We start from the raw sequence: 16166 nt of genomic DNA, 5'->3' as shown, positions 1-16166 counted from the left end.
TGGAAGGGACCTTAAGGATTCCCCAGTTCCAGCCCATCCATGGGCAGGGTCACCTCCCTCCAGCCCAGGCTGTTCAGTTCCCTGTGCATGATCAGGTGCTCTAATGCCTGCACAGAGCAAACATGCTCGGATGTGTCCAGGAGCAGCTTGCAGGGAAATTCCTGGGTTTGTGGGCAGCTCAGCAGGCCAGGCAGTGGGTTCTGTGTGCAGGCATTAGAGCAGCTGAGCTTTCAGGAGGCTGGGCTGAAGAATACGTCTGAATTTATCCCCTTGATCAGTCTGGGATGTACTAAGAGTGTACCCTCGTAATCCTTTGCAAAGTCATCTAAAACTAATCTTCATCAGGCCTCACAAGCGAAAATCCCCTCCTTGAGCCCTGTCTGAGTGCAGGGTTGTTTGCCCTTGTGTTTTCAAGTGCACCTCCTGGCTGCCTGTGAGTCCCCCTTCAGTCAGAGGGACTGGGGGGCACAGCTGGCACTGGTGTGTGCTGTGAGCTCATTGCTGGGAGCACAGACAGGAGCAGGACAGGGTTGGCCTGATCATTAAAAAAATATGCATTTTTAAGTTTGAATTTTCAGTGTTCATTATTTTTAGTGTTTCTTTACAAGGAGTTAACTCTTGGTTTACAGCCTCTGAAGTTGCCTGTGCCTCATGCAGGCTGTGGCTGATCATCTCCAGCTCCCAGCTCCCCTCAGCCCTCAGAGCAGAGAGGTCAAAGTCTGGAAACAGACTTTGTGCTCAGTTCCTGCCCCCAGGGACAAACCCTGCCAAGGGATTACAGGGAGCTGCTCGTGGCTGAGGAGATCTAAAAAGATGTTTGGTTCTCACGGGCTCCTCCACGTGCCCAGTGTCAGCCCTGTGCCCACAGGGCTGGGGCTTTGTGCTGCTGTGTTCTGTCTCCTCTCCCTCGTGCTCCTTTCAGGGTGTGACCCCTGTGCCTCGTTTCATTCTAGGTAAGCAAATGATTGAGACTTACTTTGACTTCCGCCTTTACCGCCTCTGGAAGACCCGCCAGCACTCCAAACTGTTGGATTACGATGACATTTTATGAGCTGGAGAAGACTTTGCAAGAGGAAGCTCATCACCAGTGTCCAAGAAGTCATGCTTTATTGCAGAGAGACTTTTTTATTGGCACGGGGAGCCCTTCACAGCCCTACGGGAGGCAGCAGTGCTAAAGGGAGGGAAGGAGGAGCCCTCGGAAGTGTCGGCAGGAAAAGTCTCCTGGGCCAAGAGAGACTGGAGGGAAGGGGGTGACAGTGACACCTCGCTGGCCTCAGTCCGAGCCGTGGGGCCTCAGGAGGAGCTTGTGAAACGAGGACAGGATGGAGTTCCTGGCAGAACTGAGCTGTTTTGGGTCAGAATGGGCCAGATTTGATTCCAGGTCCTTTTAAAGACTTTTGAAGCTCAGGTTTTCTTACAAAAAAAAACCAACACAAACCCAATTAACCCATGCACTACAGCGAAGAAGTCACCAGAGCACAGAGGAAGCAGGGGGTTGTCCTGGTGGGACTTTCTGTGCTGGGAGTCCTGGAGAGCAAGGACTGCTACACCTACTCCTGCAAGCTTAGAGCAAGATGATCCTGTTTCCATGTGAATATATACTGGGATATAGAATTGAAATCTTCTTTTTCGTTTGTTTTGTTTAATAGAAAATAAGTGCAATTTTTATAGTGAGGGAGGAGGTAAAATCCCTCCTGATATTTAATTAGTTAAAAATAACACACCATAACCAATAGATGAGGTATTTTTGGTCTGCTTGAAAATATATTCAGAATGGTAATATATCTTCTGTAGACATATTTAATCACCAGCAAACATGGTTTTAACATAAGTTAGCAGACCCTGCATGTCTGCTGCATTGGTTTGGTTCCTTTCAGAGTAGCTGTGCTGCACTACCTGTACGTGCTCTCACAAATGTGTAGTTCTCCTCCAGTTAGCCACAACTTCATTACTTTCTATTTTGCTGCTTGCAAAACTATGGAACTTTAGTTTTGCTGAAATACTTTAGGTTAGAAAAACGGGACCTGGCTGGGAAGCTTCAGTCAGGCTCGCTTTGGTATAAAAACGAATTAGAAATTAATAGCCATGGTAATTAATTGTTCATGCCAGTGTTTTGCTGTGTGCTGGGAGAGGAGCTCTCCTCCTGTGTGGAGACCCCTCTGAGGGGCCTGAGCACTGAGGTATTTGGGAGAAATGCTTCTGGAGGGACACAGCACAGGCTTGGAGCATGAGTTTGACTCTTCTTTGTTCACTTGATTGCCAGTTGTTCGTGCATAACGCAGCCCTTTTCCCCTGACCTGTTTTTGGTCTGAGCTGCTCACCCCTTCCTGTGTAGGACAGAGAAAACCCCAAGCTCTGTCAGAGCAGCCCGAGAGCCCAGGTCCGTACTTGATATTTGATGGTACCTTTTGGAACCTATTTATTTTTGTTTGGTTAGGTAAGGGGGTGCTTTTTTGGTTTCAGGAATGGGGCTTTTTTCACGTTCTGCAGTCCTTTCAGGGCACAAATAGTACTTAGTGTCTGTTTAGGTCACTGGCAATTCTGGGAGGTGACACAAGTTATTTCTTTTACAAGCAAAGGAAGTAACAGGGAAGGATTACCTTATTTTCCTGATTTCCTGGTATCTCAAATTTGTTGATTGTGAAGTGAAGGAAAATACATGTACAAATCTTCTTTTAACTACATACAAAGAGAACTTGATGTTCTGATCTGTAGAGTCCTCCTTCCCCTGTGACATACCTGTGGTTGTGATTTTGGGGAGAGCTGGCTAGAACTGCTGAACCGTTTATATTTAGAGCAGTTTTATAGCAAAACTTTTGAAGAAATAGTGTATATAAGTAAAGAGAAGAATGGGTAGAGAGAGGTAGTTTAAAGTCACTGAAAGCCACACAGACAGGTGTGGGCTGTTGCCTCCCTCAGGCTGGGAGCTTTGGTAGCCGTGTCTCATCCCTGGACTCAGTCAGGTTTGCCAGACTTACAGTGAAGGGGAGAACAGGCACCAGCCTGTAGCTTTTGGAAGAAAATGCCAGATATAAAGGAAAAAGAACCTCAAATTTATGTCAATTACTGTTTAACATCAGAGCTTCCACCAGCTCTGCAGTGAGCGGTGGGAGCCAGAGGTGCACTGAAAGCACAAAGTCATGTTATCTGGAGAAGGAAATGGTTGTGGGAGGATTAAAATGCTGACACAAAACTCTCTCCCTTTCTGACCCTTTTACCTCCTAACTGGAGACAGGCAAACTGTTCTTCCTTTCTCAAATCCCAATTCAGTGAACTTGGTAGCATGAATGTAGCATTGTGCAACTATTGAAAATCTTATTTAACCCCCAAAGGGCCCATTTATGTATCCACTTGAGTGATTTCTCTGTAGAATTGTTGTATATCCTCACTGACCACTTGTAGTACTTGGGGTGCAAAGTAGAAGGTAGACTGTACAGTAATTTCTGTGTTGGAATGGACATTATGGACCGTTCTCCTGGTGCAGTTTATGGGATATGACAACTGATGAATGCATTTCCCTCCAAAGATCTATATTCCTCATAGCTTGTGATGTTTATGACATGAACATATTTTTTCCTTTGTAGCATTCATATGCCTAAAGAGATGAAATTCTCTCAGAGCTGTGACTGGGATAGAGTTGTGATGTTTGATGTCCTGTGTGCAGCAGTGTCCTTGGAGTTAACCACTGGTGACAGAGGAAAACACTTTTATTCCCCTTTTTCACTGGTGAAGTTTTTCAGTTGGCTGCTGGGAAAGGAAGGGGTTAGCAGAGGCAAATAAAAATTGTAATTATTTAAACTTTAGAGGTAAAAATAGAGCCTGGAACTTCCTCAGTGAGACCAGCCTGTAAAGGATGAGCCCAGCGTGGTCCCAGCCAGGACAGCTCCAAGGCCCCGTGTGTTCCTCACCCCCTGTGCTCCTGCAGCATCCCCTGGAGGTTCTGGGGCTCCCTCAGTGCCCTGCCCGGGGCAGCTGTGGCTGCTGGGCACACAGGACAATCTGCCATTCCACTCCTAGCTGTTCCCTCAGCTCTCAGCACCTGCTCTCGGGGTGTGTCTGAAACCAGTTCTCTCCTGTGCCGCCGGCAGTTCCGTGTGCCTGGGCTGGGTGAGGGGTGAGCAGGGAGCAGCTCCATCCATCCCCGGCGCCCTGTCCCAGCAGGGAGCTGCTGCTGCCCTGTGCTGCAGCTGCCTTCAGCAGGGGCAGCAGGGTGGGCACACCTGGTTCACTTGAGGAGAAGTAGATTAAACCCAGATGGCCAAACCGGGTGCCAGCCCTGGCTGTTCCCCAGCTATGGGTGGAGTTTGTGCTGCCCTTGCTGGAGACAGAGTTGGATGTGACCCCCAGCCCATGCCTGGGTAAATGTGTTATCTCACCTGTTAAATGTGATAAATGTGTTATTGCCCGGGCTGGCAGTGTCACCTCCAGGAGAGGAGGGTGGCAGGAAGGGCCTCAGGTGTCCCAGCCCTGCTCCTCAGCCTGGCTCAGTGCTGGGAGTGCCTGAGGATGTTCTCTGGTGCCTGCAGGGAACATTCCCTCAGCTGGAGAGGCCTGGGGGATCATAGGCTCCGTGGATGTGACACTTTCAGAGAGGCTTTTCTCTTTTCCTCTTATTTGGCTGGGAAGCAGAAAATTCAGGTTACCCATGGGATATAGAATTAGGTAGAAACAGATAAAGCTTTTTGCACCTCTGCTCATGCTGCAGCCACCAGCTTTCCTTTGCAGCTGACCTCCAGGTCTGCGGTGGGAAACACAAATTCCCAGATAATCCCTTCCTGTATTAAAAAAAAACAAAAGCAAAAAAACGCTTGTAGCTCCAGCAAAATATCTGACTGCAAAAGGTACCCAGGCAGCTCATCCTGCCCGTGTGAGGACTCTGCTGTGGGATCCCACCTGCTCCCATCTCTGGAGCCACCAGAGCCAGTGGAGAGGTTCAGCCTCTGTGCAGAAAACTCCAGGAAGGAATTTATTCCTCATTCCTCAGCCTGGACTTGCTGCCTGGAGCTCAGCACAGGGTTCCTGCTTCCAGTGGTGTGTCCATGTGCTCCTGTGTCCTCACCCCCGTGCTCTGTCCCCAGCTCTGGGGGGATGCTCCCTGTGCAGGAGGCGTGGGCTGGGATGTGGTGTCCGGCTGTGTGAGATCCTGGCACAGACCCACCCCACAAACAGCTCCTGCTGCTCCTGCCTTGCTGACCTGTGCTGGCAGCTCCTGTTCCCAGGCTCTGCTGCCAGGGCTGCTCGGCAGCCTCAGCAGCACAAGTGGGGTTGGCTGAAAGAATGGAAAATGCTGGTTATAAACAGCCAGCCTGGCAGATCTGGGAGCAACACCGTGTCCTTAATCCCAGCCCCATTCTTAACCCCACTGGAGGTGGAATGCCAGGCTCCCTCTGCTCTCTTGGTCTAAATGTAAACATTCAGCCCCTCACAAGCTGGTTTGAGTCACACTTGAATATTATTCATGTCTTAGTCCAGGATAAGATATTGTATGAGTGAGAAAATCCTTCCAGGGCCATTCCAGTTGGCAGCAGCTGGCAGAACCTTCCACCAGGGATGTGCTGGGCCGTGCCCTCCTTCCCAGGGAACCGGGCCCCACTGCCAGGTGGGCTCAGGTAAAGCTCAGCTCAAGTCAAGCTGAGTTGCTCTGTGCTCTGGGTTTTGCTGTGCCAGTCCCTGGAGCTGGGGACAGCCCTTCCTGAGGATCCCGGGGTCCTCCCAAGGGCTATTGAGTGGTGATGCCATTTTCCACATCATCTGTAAAGACTTTGTGATCCTGTATTTTGTCCCACTGACTACAGCCTATCCCTGGCTTTCTGCATCTTCCATGGAAGTGTTTTTTAATTCTCATTCTGGAAACACAAGCCAAAGTCAACTGGAAACTGTTACTGACAAGTCAGCCTGTTAATGATCTCCTCGGTGGGAGCTGAGGTTGTAAATGGATGTTTTAACGGCCATGACCCTGATTGGGATCATTGTTGTTCCCAGGTGATCCTGCTGTGTCATGGGCACAGTTAATGGTAAGATAACCTCTTGCTGGGGCAGTGCATGATCTATCAAAGAGCACCAGGAACCAGCAGCAGCTTTGGTTCAGAAACAACTTCAGCCCAATTTACTGCCAGTCAATGTGTGAAATGTAAAGACTGAAAGGAATAAACATTGTGGACATTAAATGTAAAGAATGCGTCCGAAGAGAAACTACATTGCTTTTTTCCATAAATGTTTAGTAAATATTAAAGAACTAATGCAACCTAATACTTTTTTCACAGTATTGCATTGCTTTTAGAGTATCCATAAAAGCGACATAAGTAAGGACAGATAAGACCCATCACAGGTTGTCGCCCCTGTGTTCCGAGAATCAGGATAATTACTCAGTTCTTTGGGCAGTTCCAAGCTTCCTTATCTCAGCATCCCAATGGCCTGCTGATAATCACAGCAGGAGTGCCCTATAAACCTTTAGCAGGAGGAGCCTCTCCACCTGCACTGATGAGCTGAGGGAGACCCCCAGGCACCCAGTACAGCCAGGTGCTGGTCCCGTGTCCCCAAGTGCTGGTCCCATGTCCTGGGGTGGCCCCTGCTGTGCTTTTTGCCCTCTCTACAGCCTCACCCTCGGGCACAGCCCCTGCCCTGCTCCCCACTCTCCTCCCAGGGCCGCAGGGATGTGTTGGGTTGTACCTGGGCAGTGTTTCTCACCTGGGTGACTGAGCTGCTCTGAGGCTGTGGACTGCTCACTGGACCAGGGACTGGTCACTGCCACCATCCCCTGGTCTCTGGCTCAGGACCAGCTCAGGGGCAGGTTGGGTGGATTCAAAAAGCTTGAGTGAAAAGTGTGGGGGGGGGGGGCTATAATTGGCTTCTAATTTGTATTTTTAGTGCTAATTCTCCATTGCAGTAATACAGACCCACCTACAAGGTGCTGTAAAGGTGGGGCTGGTGCAGAGCTGGGAATTCAAGGACAGGGATCTTTGCCCTTACCTTTGGAATGCCCTAAAAACCTCAGAGATAAACACAGACAAGCGAGGCCCCTGAGCAGGGCTCCTGCTCCCTGCTGTGCCCCTGTGCTTAGGCCTGACTTCACTGGGGGTTCAGGTGAGGGTGGCTGAAGAAACCGAGCAGGTTTGGTAGGGAACCAAGCTGGAGTCATACCCAAACGTGCTGAATAGGCTGTAGCTTTTGTGCTGTGTATTTCCTGTTGTTCTTTAATAACACTATTCCTGGAACTGGGGTGACTTCAGTTGTGATACCAAGCAACAACACAACCTTCGCTCTCAAGGGCTGGGAGCCAGCGTCCTTTTGGGATCTTTTTCCCCTTGGAGTTCAGGCACCAGTTTTCATTTTTCATTTGCCTGAGTAGCAAGGAGAAAAGGGAACAGTGACAATGGGTCTGCTAAATGTGGAGAAGGATAGGTTACGTCCAGTAATGCCTCTAAACTCTGAGATTGAGCAAGTTTCTTTCACTTTTCACAGAAAAAGAAGCAACGTTATCAAAATAATGGGGGGAGCCCCAGACCGCTGCAGTGGAACTGCTCAGTTGACAAACCTTATAAAAATAAAAATAAACCACTCTGCTGATTCTGCCTCTGCTCTCTGTGGAGTTCAGAGGGAGCTGACAGCGTCCTGCTCCTTTCCCCAGCCCAGCTCGAGCAGGGCAGTGTGGCTGCAGCCATCCATGCTGGCTCCACACAGAGCTGCCCAGCACATCCTTGCTCTCCCATCCCAGCAGGAAACTGAAGGCACAGCAGGGGCATAAAGAGCTGGAAATGCTGGGCCCAAGAGAGCCCTGGAGCCAGAGAGCCCAAGCTGGGACATGCTGGTTTGGGGCCAAAATGGTCTAGAGGCTAGTGGAGAGCTTTGAAAACAAAGACTGTGCTCTCCCAGGTCTCGCTGGGCCCTGGAGCAGCAGGCTGGCTCCTTGGAAGAGCGAGGAGGAGGTTACAGTGGCCCCAGCACCCTCGCTGTGGTTTCTGGATGCTGCTGCTGTCCAGGAGCCCTCTGCCATCCCTGCTGCCTCGACTTTCTCTGGGGCTCTGCTGCTTTGTGTGGGATAACCAGGCCTTGAGTACACAGATGTTTCTAGGGCTAAAGACATGATTTAATAAAAAGAGATTTCTGGGAAAACTGTTTTTTTCTCCTTTGTTTTTGTTGTTTTTGTCAATCTCTGGCTGAGTATATAAACCCAGGAAATGGCACTTGGCAGATGCTGTGTGAGGGAAATGATGTGTGTGAACCTGTGGTGCAGGTGAAGGACCTACAGGCACTGGGCACCTCTGCATGGCAGCAGCTGAACACAGGAGCAGAGCTCGTGAGGGACAAGAGGCCCAGGTACAGCTAAAAGGGGAGGAAAGCAAAAAATCCTGGTAATTTAAACAAGGGACCACCTGAGAGCCACAAATCCAGCCACGGGGACAGGACAGGGATTGCTCAGAGTGATTCAGGCTCCAGCAGCATCTTTGGCTTAGTGAGCATGGGGTGCTAAGGAATTTAGAGCGCATTAGGGATTGTGCCTCTTCCTGGGAGGAAGGCTAATCCCTGAGCACCCTCCCAGACACAGAAACAGAGCCCTGGAGAAATCCAAGGAGGTTAAAGGCTTGGTAATCCCCCTGGGGAAAACAGACCGGCTCCAAAACAGCACGTCCCTAGGAGGGCAGAAGGCAATGAATGAATTCTGACAAACCACTTTCTCTCCCAAGGGCCTGTTTGAGTGAACTGCCAAAGGCAGCAGCCCTGGCTTGAACTCCCAGCTGCAATTTTCCCCTTATCTCCAGTGCTGGCAGTCACCTGCATGATCATCTTCTGATAAATGTGATAACTTCAGCCCCTCAGTACAAACAGGCTGGACAGCTCTGTCATTTGAGCCATTTTTCTTCAGCCCTGGGATCTCAGCCTCTGTTTCTCCATCCTCCCCATTTGGGGATATTCTCCATGTGCCACCACCACAGTGAAGTAGAATGTGCCATATTCACCTCAATTGTGTGACAGATAACAGAAATCACCTTTAATCCCTTACCACCCACTACATAACCTTGTGGCACCACTGGTGCTGGGAGGGCCTGGTGCCCAGAAAGATGGTCTTGATTCTTTATCCTTTATCCTGGAACCATTCCATGTGTCCTGGTTTTAAATCAGCACCATGAGGTACAGAGTCAAATTTGCTGGAGAAGCCCAGTTACAGAGGATTACTTTTCCCTGTTGCTTTTTCCCTCTCCCTTGGTGCTCTGTTGCACCAAGTCGGTGATGGACACAAACTGGGAGCTGTGCAAGGGCCTGAGCTTAAGGTGAAATCACACAGAGTCGTGCTGGGCCCTGCTGTCTCCATTCCCTCGTCCCCTGGCTGCACCTGGGGCTGTTCCTCAGAGCCAGCCCCCGTCGTGCCCTATCTGCCACCTCCTCTTGCAGCCCCGCAGCCGCATCAGCCGTGCCCGGCTCTGTCCGTGCCCCACGGTGGCACTTTGCCATCACAGACAGTGCTGGCCCCTGTCACCATCGCACCTGGGTTTCGTAATCGAGCATTCCCTCTTGTGCCAAAATACGAGCGGGATTCCCGGGAGCCTCTTAGGACCAGCACCGGGCACTCGGCCGGGGTTCCCGCGGCTGTAAACACAGCGGAGCAGGGGATGACTCCAGGGCGCTGCTTGCCGGCCAAGTCTCGCTGCCCAGCCCTTGACACTGTTTCACTGACTCAGCGAGGCTTGGAGCAGTTGACCGAAATGATAGAAGGCTCTCAAATCCTGACTGGCAGGGGAGAGGATGAATAATGGTTGGATTTATTGTTTTGTTCTAAAGGCAGGCGGGCATGCAGTGAAACTAGCAGATGTCAGGTTCGATGTCCACAAAGGGAGGCGTTTTCTTTGCGCCAGGTGCAGCAAAACTGTGTGGGATTCATTATTTCAGGATTTACGGGCTTTACACAGGCTCAAAAGCCAACCAGACAAGACCACGAAAGAGAAATCCATCGAGATCTCGGAGCACAAAGGCACATTGTTGGCTCTGGACGTGCCTGAGCCATGAGTCACCAGAGGCGGGGAAATGTCTGTACCCGCTTGCTCCGCTTTATCCTCAGCCCCGGGCACCCGCTGCGGCCCGGCGAGGGCTGGAGGCAGATGGTGCGTGATGGAGCTGTGCTTGAGGGAGTGCGGCAGGTCATGCGTGAGCCTCACACCAGCCCGGAGTTATCTAAGGTGAAAGGCACGGAGCTGCCTCCGCCCCAGAGCGCCGCTCTGCAGCCGCGGGGCACCCAGCCCAGCGGGGCACCCGGCACGGGCAGCTTCGGCAGTAAAAGCTATTTCTAGTGGTATCGTTTCCAGGTCTCGTTTGAAGAGAGTGTAATCGCTCTGTTGTGGCTCGGGAGGGCAAAGGTAGGAGCCTTATCAGCAGGATACCGAGCTGCTCCCCGTAAACACACCTCCGCTTTCGGCTGCCGGGTGCGGCTCGGGGACCTCCCCGAGTCCTGCCCAAAGGTAATTTCATGTCACGGCTGCCGTGTCCCCCGAGTCTCCCAGGCGAGGATCTGGGAGGTGTGGGAAGTGCTGCGCTGCCAAGCGATCGTTTCCTGACTGCACACACTTCCCAAAGACACCTGCGGGCGGCTGATAACAGGCGCTGACTGGAAATAACGCCGCGGCGGCACTTTTGTGTCCAACGAGTGGCTGTCATTGAATCACTGAATCACAGAATAGCTGGGGTTGGAAGGGACCTCTGGAGATCGTCCAGTCCAGCTCCCTGCCAAGACAGGGTCACCCGGAGCAGGTGACACAGGATCGCTTCCAGGTGGATTTGGGATGTCTCCACGACCTCCCTGGGCAGCAAAGAGCAAAATGGGAAAAATGTTCTGCTCTGCTGGCATGGGTCATGGAAAACTCCACTTGTATCCATTAGAGTTCTCCCTAAAACACTCCTCTGACGGTCCGGGTACCACAGACACTGCTCCAGAGTCAGGGGTTGTTCCATGTCCAGGGACACGCCAAGAGTGACCCTGAAAGGTTTATCGATCCTCGGCTGGCACCAGACAGACCAGTCCGGGATAGAGGAGTGGGCACATACGGGTGTTTTTGTGTTTTGGGATTCTGTGTCCATCACCATGGCTCGTGTCGCGGGCCGGGGGTCTCCTGTGTGAGGGGAGGGCGATGCTGGCGGCGGGGCTCGGCCGGTTCCCAGCCGGGGAATGCGGCACCGCCTCAGATCACATCACCGCGGCCGACGCTGCCGCTGTCCGGCAGCCCCGGCGCCCTTTCCGCGGACAGCGGGGGCGGAGCGCGGACCCCGGCCCGGAGCGGGGCGGCCCCGGCCCCGGCCCGGCCCCGCGGGGGACGGCCTGCCCGGCCCGGGGGCGGTGCCGCGGGGCCGCCCCGGTGCGGCGGGGCCCGGCCCGCAGAGCCCCAGCGCCGCCGCCATGAGCAGCGCGGAGCCGCCGCTCGGCGCCGGGCCGCGGGCAGCGCCCGCCTGGCAGCGGGAGATCCTGGAGCGCAAGCGGGCCAAGCTGGCCGGGGCGGGCGGCGAGCCCGAGCCCCCGGCCGGGGAGCGGCTGGTGGTGGCGGAGAGCCTGGGCCCGCTCCGCGAGAACCCCTTCATGCGGCTGGAGAGCGAGCGGCGCCGGCTGCGGCAGGGGCGGCCCGGGCCCGGCGGCGCGGCGCGGCCGCTGCAGCAGCTGCTGGAGCTGTACAGCGCCGTGCCCGGCATCCGCACCATCCGCGCCGACAACATCCTCATCATCGAGTCCCGCGCCGACCCCGCCGCCTGCTTCGCCGCGGGGGATGCGCCGCCCGCCCGCCGCCGGGACCCGGCCGGCAACGACCCGCTGCGGGAGCTGCTGGCCCGGCGCGGCGCCGCGCTCGCCGAGATCCGCGCCGAGCAGGTCGTCATCTACGAGACGGCCGAGCCGCCGGAGCCGCCCGAGGCGGCCGAGCCGGGCACCGTCAGCCGCCTCCTGGAGAAGTTCGGGCAGCGGCCGCGGGGCCGCCGACGCCGCGCTGGGGACGCGCTGCCCGGGACCGGCGGGGCCGCGGCCACGCCGCAGGTGGGACCGGGCGCTGCTCGGGCCGCTCCGCCCGCGGGGCCCGGCTCCCCCCGCGCCCCCGCGCCCCTCCAGAAGGGACCCGGCTTCCCCCGGGCTCCGGCGCCAAAGGCGGCACCGGCATCTCCGCCGGCGGTCCCGGCCACCCCTCCGCCGCTCCCCGCTTCCCCCCGGGCCGCCACCCCCCCTGCGGTGCCGGCGGCTCCCCAACCCGCGGTCCCGCAGCCGGCTTCCCCCCAGCCCACGGTCCTGCAGCCGGCTTCTCCCCAACCCGCGGTCCCGCAGCCGGCTTCTCCCCAACCCGCGGTCCCGCAGCCGGCTTCTCCCCAGCCCACGGTCCTGCAGCCGGCGGCACCTCGGGCTGTCACCCCTCCGCCCACGGTCCCCCCGCGCGTTGTCACTCCGCCGCCCACAGTCTCCCCGCGGGCTGTCACCCCCCAGCCCGCACCACCTCCCCGGGCTGTCACCCCCCAGCCCGCAGCCCCCCAGCCCGCCCCGGCTCCCCCCCGGGCTGCAGCCCCCCCGGCGGTCCCAGCTGCCCCCAAGGCTGTGGCCCCTCAGGCCAACTGCTTTGTGCACAAGATCAGCCCCAACTCCTTCACGGTCACACCCCGGGGGCAGCCCCCCGGCGCCCGCCTCCCCGAGCCCGCTGCTGTCCCCGCCGGCCGCCCCGCGACGCCCCGGGGGCCGCCCGTGCCATCCGCCAGCCCTTCCCACGCCAGAGCCAACGCCAGGAGGCCAAAGCCGGAGGAGGCCGAGGTGGCCGTGTCGCCCCTGCCCGGCGCCAGCCCGGCCCCCAGTGCCACTCGGCCGCTCTCCGCCTCAGCCCCGCGGGCCGGGGGCTCCTTCGAAATCCACCCGGCCCCCAAACCCGACTTGGCGGCCATCCCGGCCCACGACCTGCAGGCACAGGCTCTGGCCAAGCTGCGCCTGAATTCGCGCAATTCCTTCATCTTCGTGCCCCGCCGGGAGGGCAGCCCGGCCCGGCCGCCCGCCCCGATTGCCAGGCCGGGGCCGCCGCCAGCGCCCTCGGAGGGGAAGGCGCCCACGGAGCCCCCGAGGGCTCCCGGCCCGGAGCAGGAAGAGCCCATCACTTCCCCGCCGGCGCCTCTGGATCCGTCGGTCCCTGTGACTTACATCGATGACATTGTGGAGCCGGACAGCGGGGCCGGCCCGGCTGCGAGGACGGCGAGCTTGGCGGATCAGCCCGGAGGAGCCGGCCCTGACCTGGAGATGGAGTTTTCCTCTGTGCCCCTCTACAAACCACACTCTGCCCCCCAGCAGCGGGGAGGCAGCACCTTCACTGTCGTGCCCAAAAGGAAGCCCGTGGCCCCGGGGCTGCAGGCTCTCGCTGATGCCAGCGGAAGGCCGCAGCGGGAGGAAGAGGAGGAGGAGGAGGAGAGCAAAGGAAGAGGCAAAGCCGTGGAGAACGCTGATGGGCCTCAAGTGGGGACGGCCCATAAAAAGCGCTACCCCACGGTGAACGAGATTGAAGTGATCGGAGGGTACCTGTCCCTGGAGAGGTCCTGCATGAGCAAGACGGGCTCGCGCCGCAAGAAGGTAACCGGGCGTTCTGTGCCCAGCAGCCAAGCTACAGATGGCTCGGGGCTGCTTTGGGTTTGGCTGCTCATGAGGCGCTGCTGGGAACACGGGCAGTGTGTTTGCCCCTTGTGGGAGCCAGAGGATGCCCTCAGCCCGGCTGAAGCTGGGGGTAAAACGGGCTCTGAAGTGAAGCCGTGGGGCTGGTGGGAAACAGGAGAGTGAAGGTGGAACTCCACCACACTGATGCAAAGGACATTTCAGAATGGTGAGAAAGGAACCAGAGATTAATATTTCTCGTATCCAATATTAGGAGAGCTTGCAACTCTGCAAGCCCAGTGTCTTGTTTGCTTTTACTGTCTCCTGGAAGTTTAAAGGGAGCCTGAGGATCATAGCTGGGAGATGGAACTTGGTGTATTAAACAGAATTTGCCCTCATGGAGGGGGCACTGAGGTCTGTCCCACAAAGCAGCCGAGGGTGGGATGTGCCCTGCAACAGCTGCAGAGCCTCTCCCACCCCAGCCCTTCTTCGAGATACGATAATGGAAAGTAAAGTATTTCAGGAATTTAGGGAATCAGGGGGAGCTGCTTGTTTGGAGCAGCTGTGGGCTTGCCCTCCTGCTCTGCTCGATGTGTCTGAGGGGTTGGACATGTTGAGCTGCTCTTGGTCCCCTGGGCAGTGTAGTATTGGCATTTTCCTGCATTAGTGATCTATTGATAGAGGCTCAAGAATTAGGTCTCGATTAGGTAGAAAGAGATCAGTAAGAACTTAACTCCCATTGATAGGATTATACCACCTGCTCCTTCTGAATGTACAGCTACAGCTCTGAAGGTCCAGGAGATGCTGATTGTTCCAAATGCCTTTGGAGTGAGCAAATACCAGATTTTCTCACTCTTGGGGAGTAACGTAGATCCTTGTGAGCCCTAAATTGAGAATTAATCTTTGTGAGGCTTGTTGAAATGCATCTGGACGTGATACGAGGAGTAGGGGAGAGTTGTTGGGCTCTGAAGGCAGCACCCTGAGGTGGCAGATCCCCACTTTAGGGCTGTGATGTGACGTTTTTCCACAGTGGGAATTGTTGTGGGACATTTCCGTTACCCAAATCCAGGTAGATAACTGAGGGACTGAATGCACATGGGTGCCTGAGGCGCTGAGCATTATAATTTGAGTCAATCCTTTGAGCAGGATGCATCTCATTTGAAGGGAGGCAGGGAGTGCTGCTGTCAAATTCCTCCCTAAGCACATGCAGCCTGTGGTAATTTGATGGTGACTAATGCAGGGAGCAGGGCTGGAGCACCTTGAGATCCAGAACCAGCAAATGAGCAGAGAGTGATGATTCTTGCTCAGTGCTCCTGTAGCTTTTCCTAGTTTTTCTACAGGGAAATTCTTGGTCAGACTGGAGTTGTTCTGCTGCTTAAACACCTGCTGGCTTGCACTCATTGCAGCTGTTTTGGCTCTGTTCAGGTTCAGTTTGGGGTGTTAATTGGATTGATACCAAATCAAGTGTGTGGTATAAATGGTGAAAATATTAATACAGCATGTTATAGTTGTGAGTGCTCTTAGGATGGAGCAGAGGACACAGAGGGAATCTTGTGGGATGGTCATATGTGGGTAAACCCTACTTCTGATTTTTCTGAGCGGGGGATGTTGTTGGGGCACAAAGAACAAAGCCTCAAGTAAAACCAGTTAAATGGTGCACAGTGGAAGGTGTCCATAACAGTACTAAAAGGAGGGAGGGAGTTGAGCACAAGTCCAGTGCAGTGACTGAATTGATTTTTGGTCGGTCAAACCCAGAAAAGCCGTGCCATGACCAGCCTTGGAGCTGTCCGAAACTTGCCAGGGAAAAGCTTCGAGCAACTGGCAGGTCAGTCTTGCTTAAGATAGGAGTTTGGGCTAGAGACCTCCAGAGGACCTTTCCCAGCCTAAAATATCGTGTGATATTGGTTAACTACTGTTTTGTGTGTCACTGGTGGATTTTTGTGGCATTGGAAAGGTCATGGAGCTTCTCTGCCCCTGTTCTTATCAGCTTAGCAGGACTAATTGTCCTGCTGTGCAGCTCAGGTGCCAAATACTGCAAGGTGCACACGCAGCTGTTCCCTAAGAACTGTATGTGGGGTTATCCTCCAGGAGAATTTGTGTAAACATTTGGTTTCTGAGAGGAGACAGATTAAAAGGCGAAGGAGGGACTGCCTGTTATATTTGCAGAACTTGGGAAGCTGAAACAAATAGGGACCCTTTGAAAAATAAGATGGAGCTGAAGGAAAGTAGTCAAGATACAAGTTTCTGGGTGAAATTAAATGTGGTATGGGAGAAACACCCATTTTTCTTTCACTTCCTTCCTGCTCAGTCAAGCACAGTATGACTTTGTAGCCAAGGTCTAGAAGATGCTGATGGGGACAAATGGAAAGATTTCTGTTTACTCTTGACCTGGAGGATGTTTGTGGCTTTACTCTGGGTAATAAGGCTGAGTGCTGATGCCTGAAAAGGAAGGAGCTTGTATTAAGATGCATTCCTTGGTTTCTTCCCAAGAGATCACTCTGTGTCTCCAAGGCAACCAGCCAAAAACAAGAGTTCTGTTTTGTAGCTGTGTCGGGGTTTTCAGAAACTTGATTTTGGCCTGAAT

At 54.6% G+C, this 16166-nt stretch overlaps 2 protein-coding genes across 4 annotated transcripts in view; both read left to right on the top strand.

Annotated features, from left to right (window-relative positions):
- NSMF (NMDA receptor synaptonuclear signaling and neuronal migration factor) overlaps positions 1 to 6249 on the top strand; it is a 48100-nt gene extending 41851 nt beyond the window's left edge. For all 3 annotated transcript variants that reach the window (XM_021547668.2, XM_021547673.2, XM_021547672.2), the window contains one exon: positions 954 to 6249. In XM_021547668.2, coding sequence (XP_021403343.1) covers positions 954 to 1051 — 98 coding nt within the window. In that variant the 3' untranslated portion in view covers positions 1052 to 6249. The remainder of the gene's footprint in view (positions 1 to 953) is intronic.
- A 5134-nt stretch (positions 6250 to 11383) lies between these two features.
- Positions 11384 to 16166, top strand: part of TPRN (taperin) — a 19909-nt gene continuing 15126 nt past the window's right edge. The window contains exons 1-3 of the mRNA XM_077787838.1: positions 11384 to 12178; positions 12290 to 12395; positions 12522 to 13564. Of these exons, the coding sequence (XP_077643964.1) occupies positions 11384 to 12178; positions 12290 to 12395; positions 12522 to 13564 (1944 nt within the window). The remainder of the gene's footprint in view (positions 12179 to 12289; positions 12396 to 12521; positions 13565 to 16166) is intronic.

The sequence above is a fragment of the Lonchura striata genome, chromosome 22 (assembly GCF_046129695.1).
Source record: "Lonchura striata isolate bLonStr1 chromosome 22, bLonStr1.mat, whole genome shotgun sequence".
In the NCBI taxonomy this organism is placed as follows: domain Eukaryota; kingdom Metazoa; phylum Chordata; class Aves; order Passeriformes; family Estrildidae; genus Lonchura; species Lonchura striata.
The sequence above is the reverse complement of the archived record's forward strand: the minus strand, read 5'-3'. Positions and strand labels throughout refer to the sequence as shown.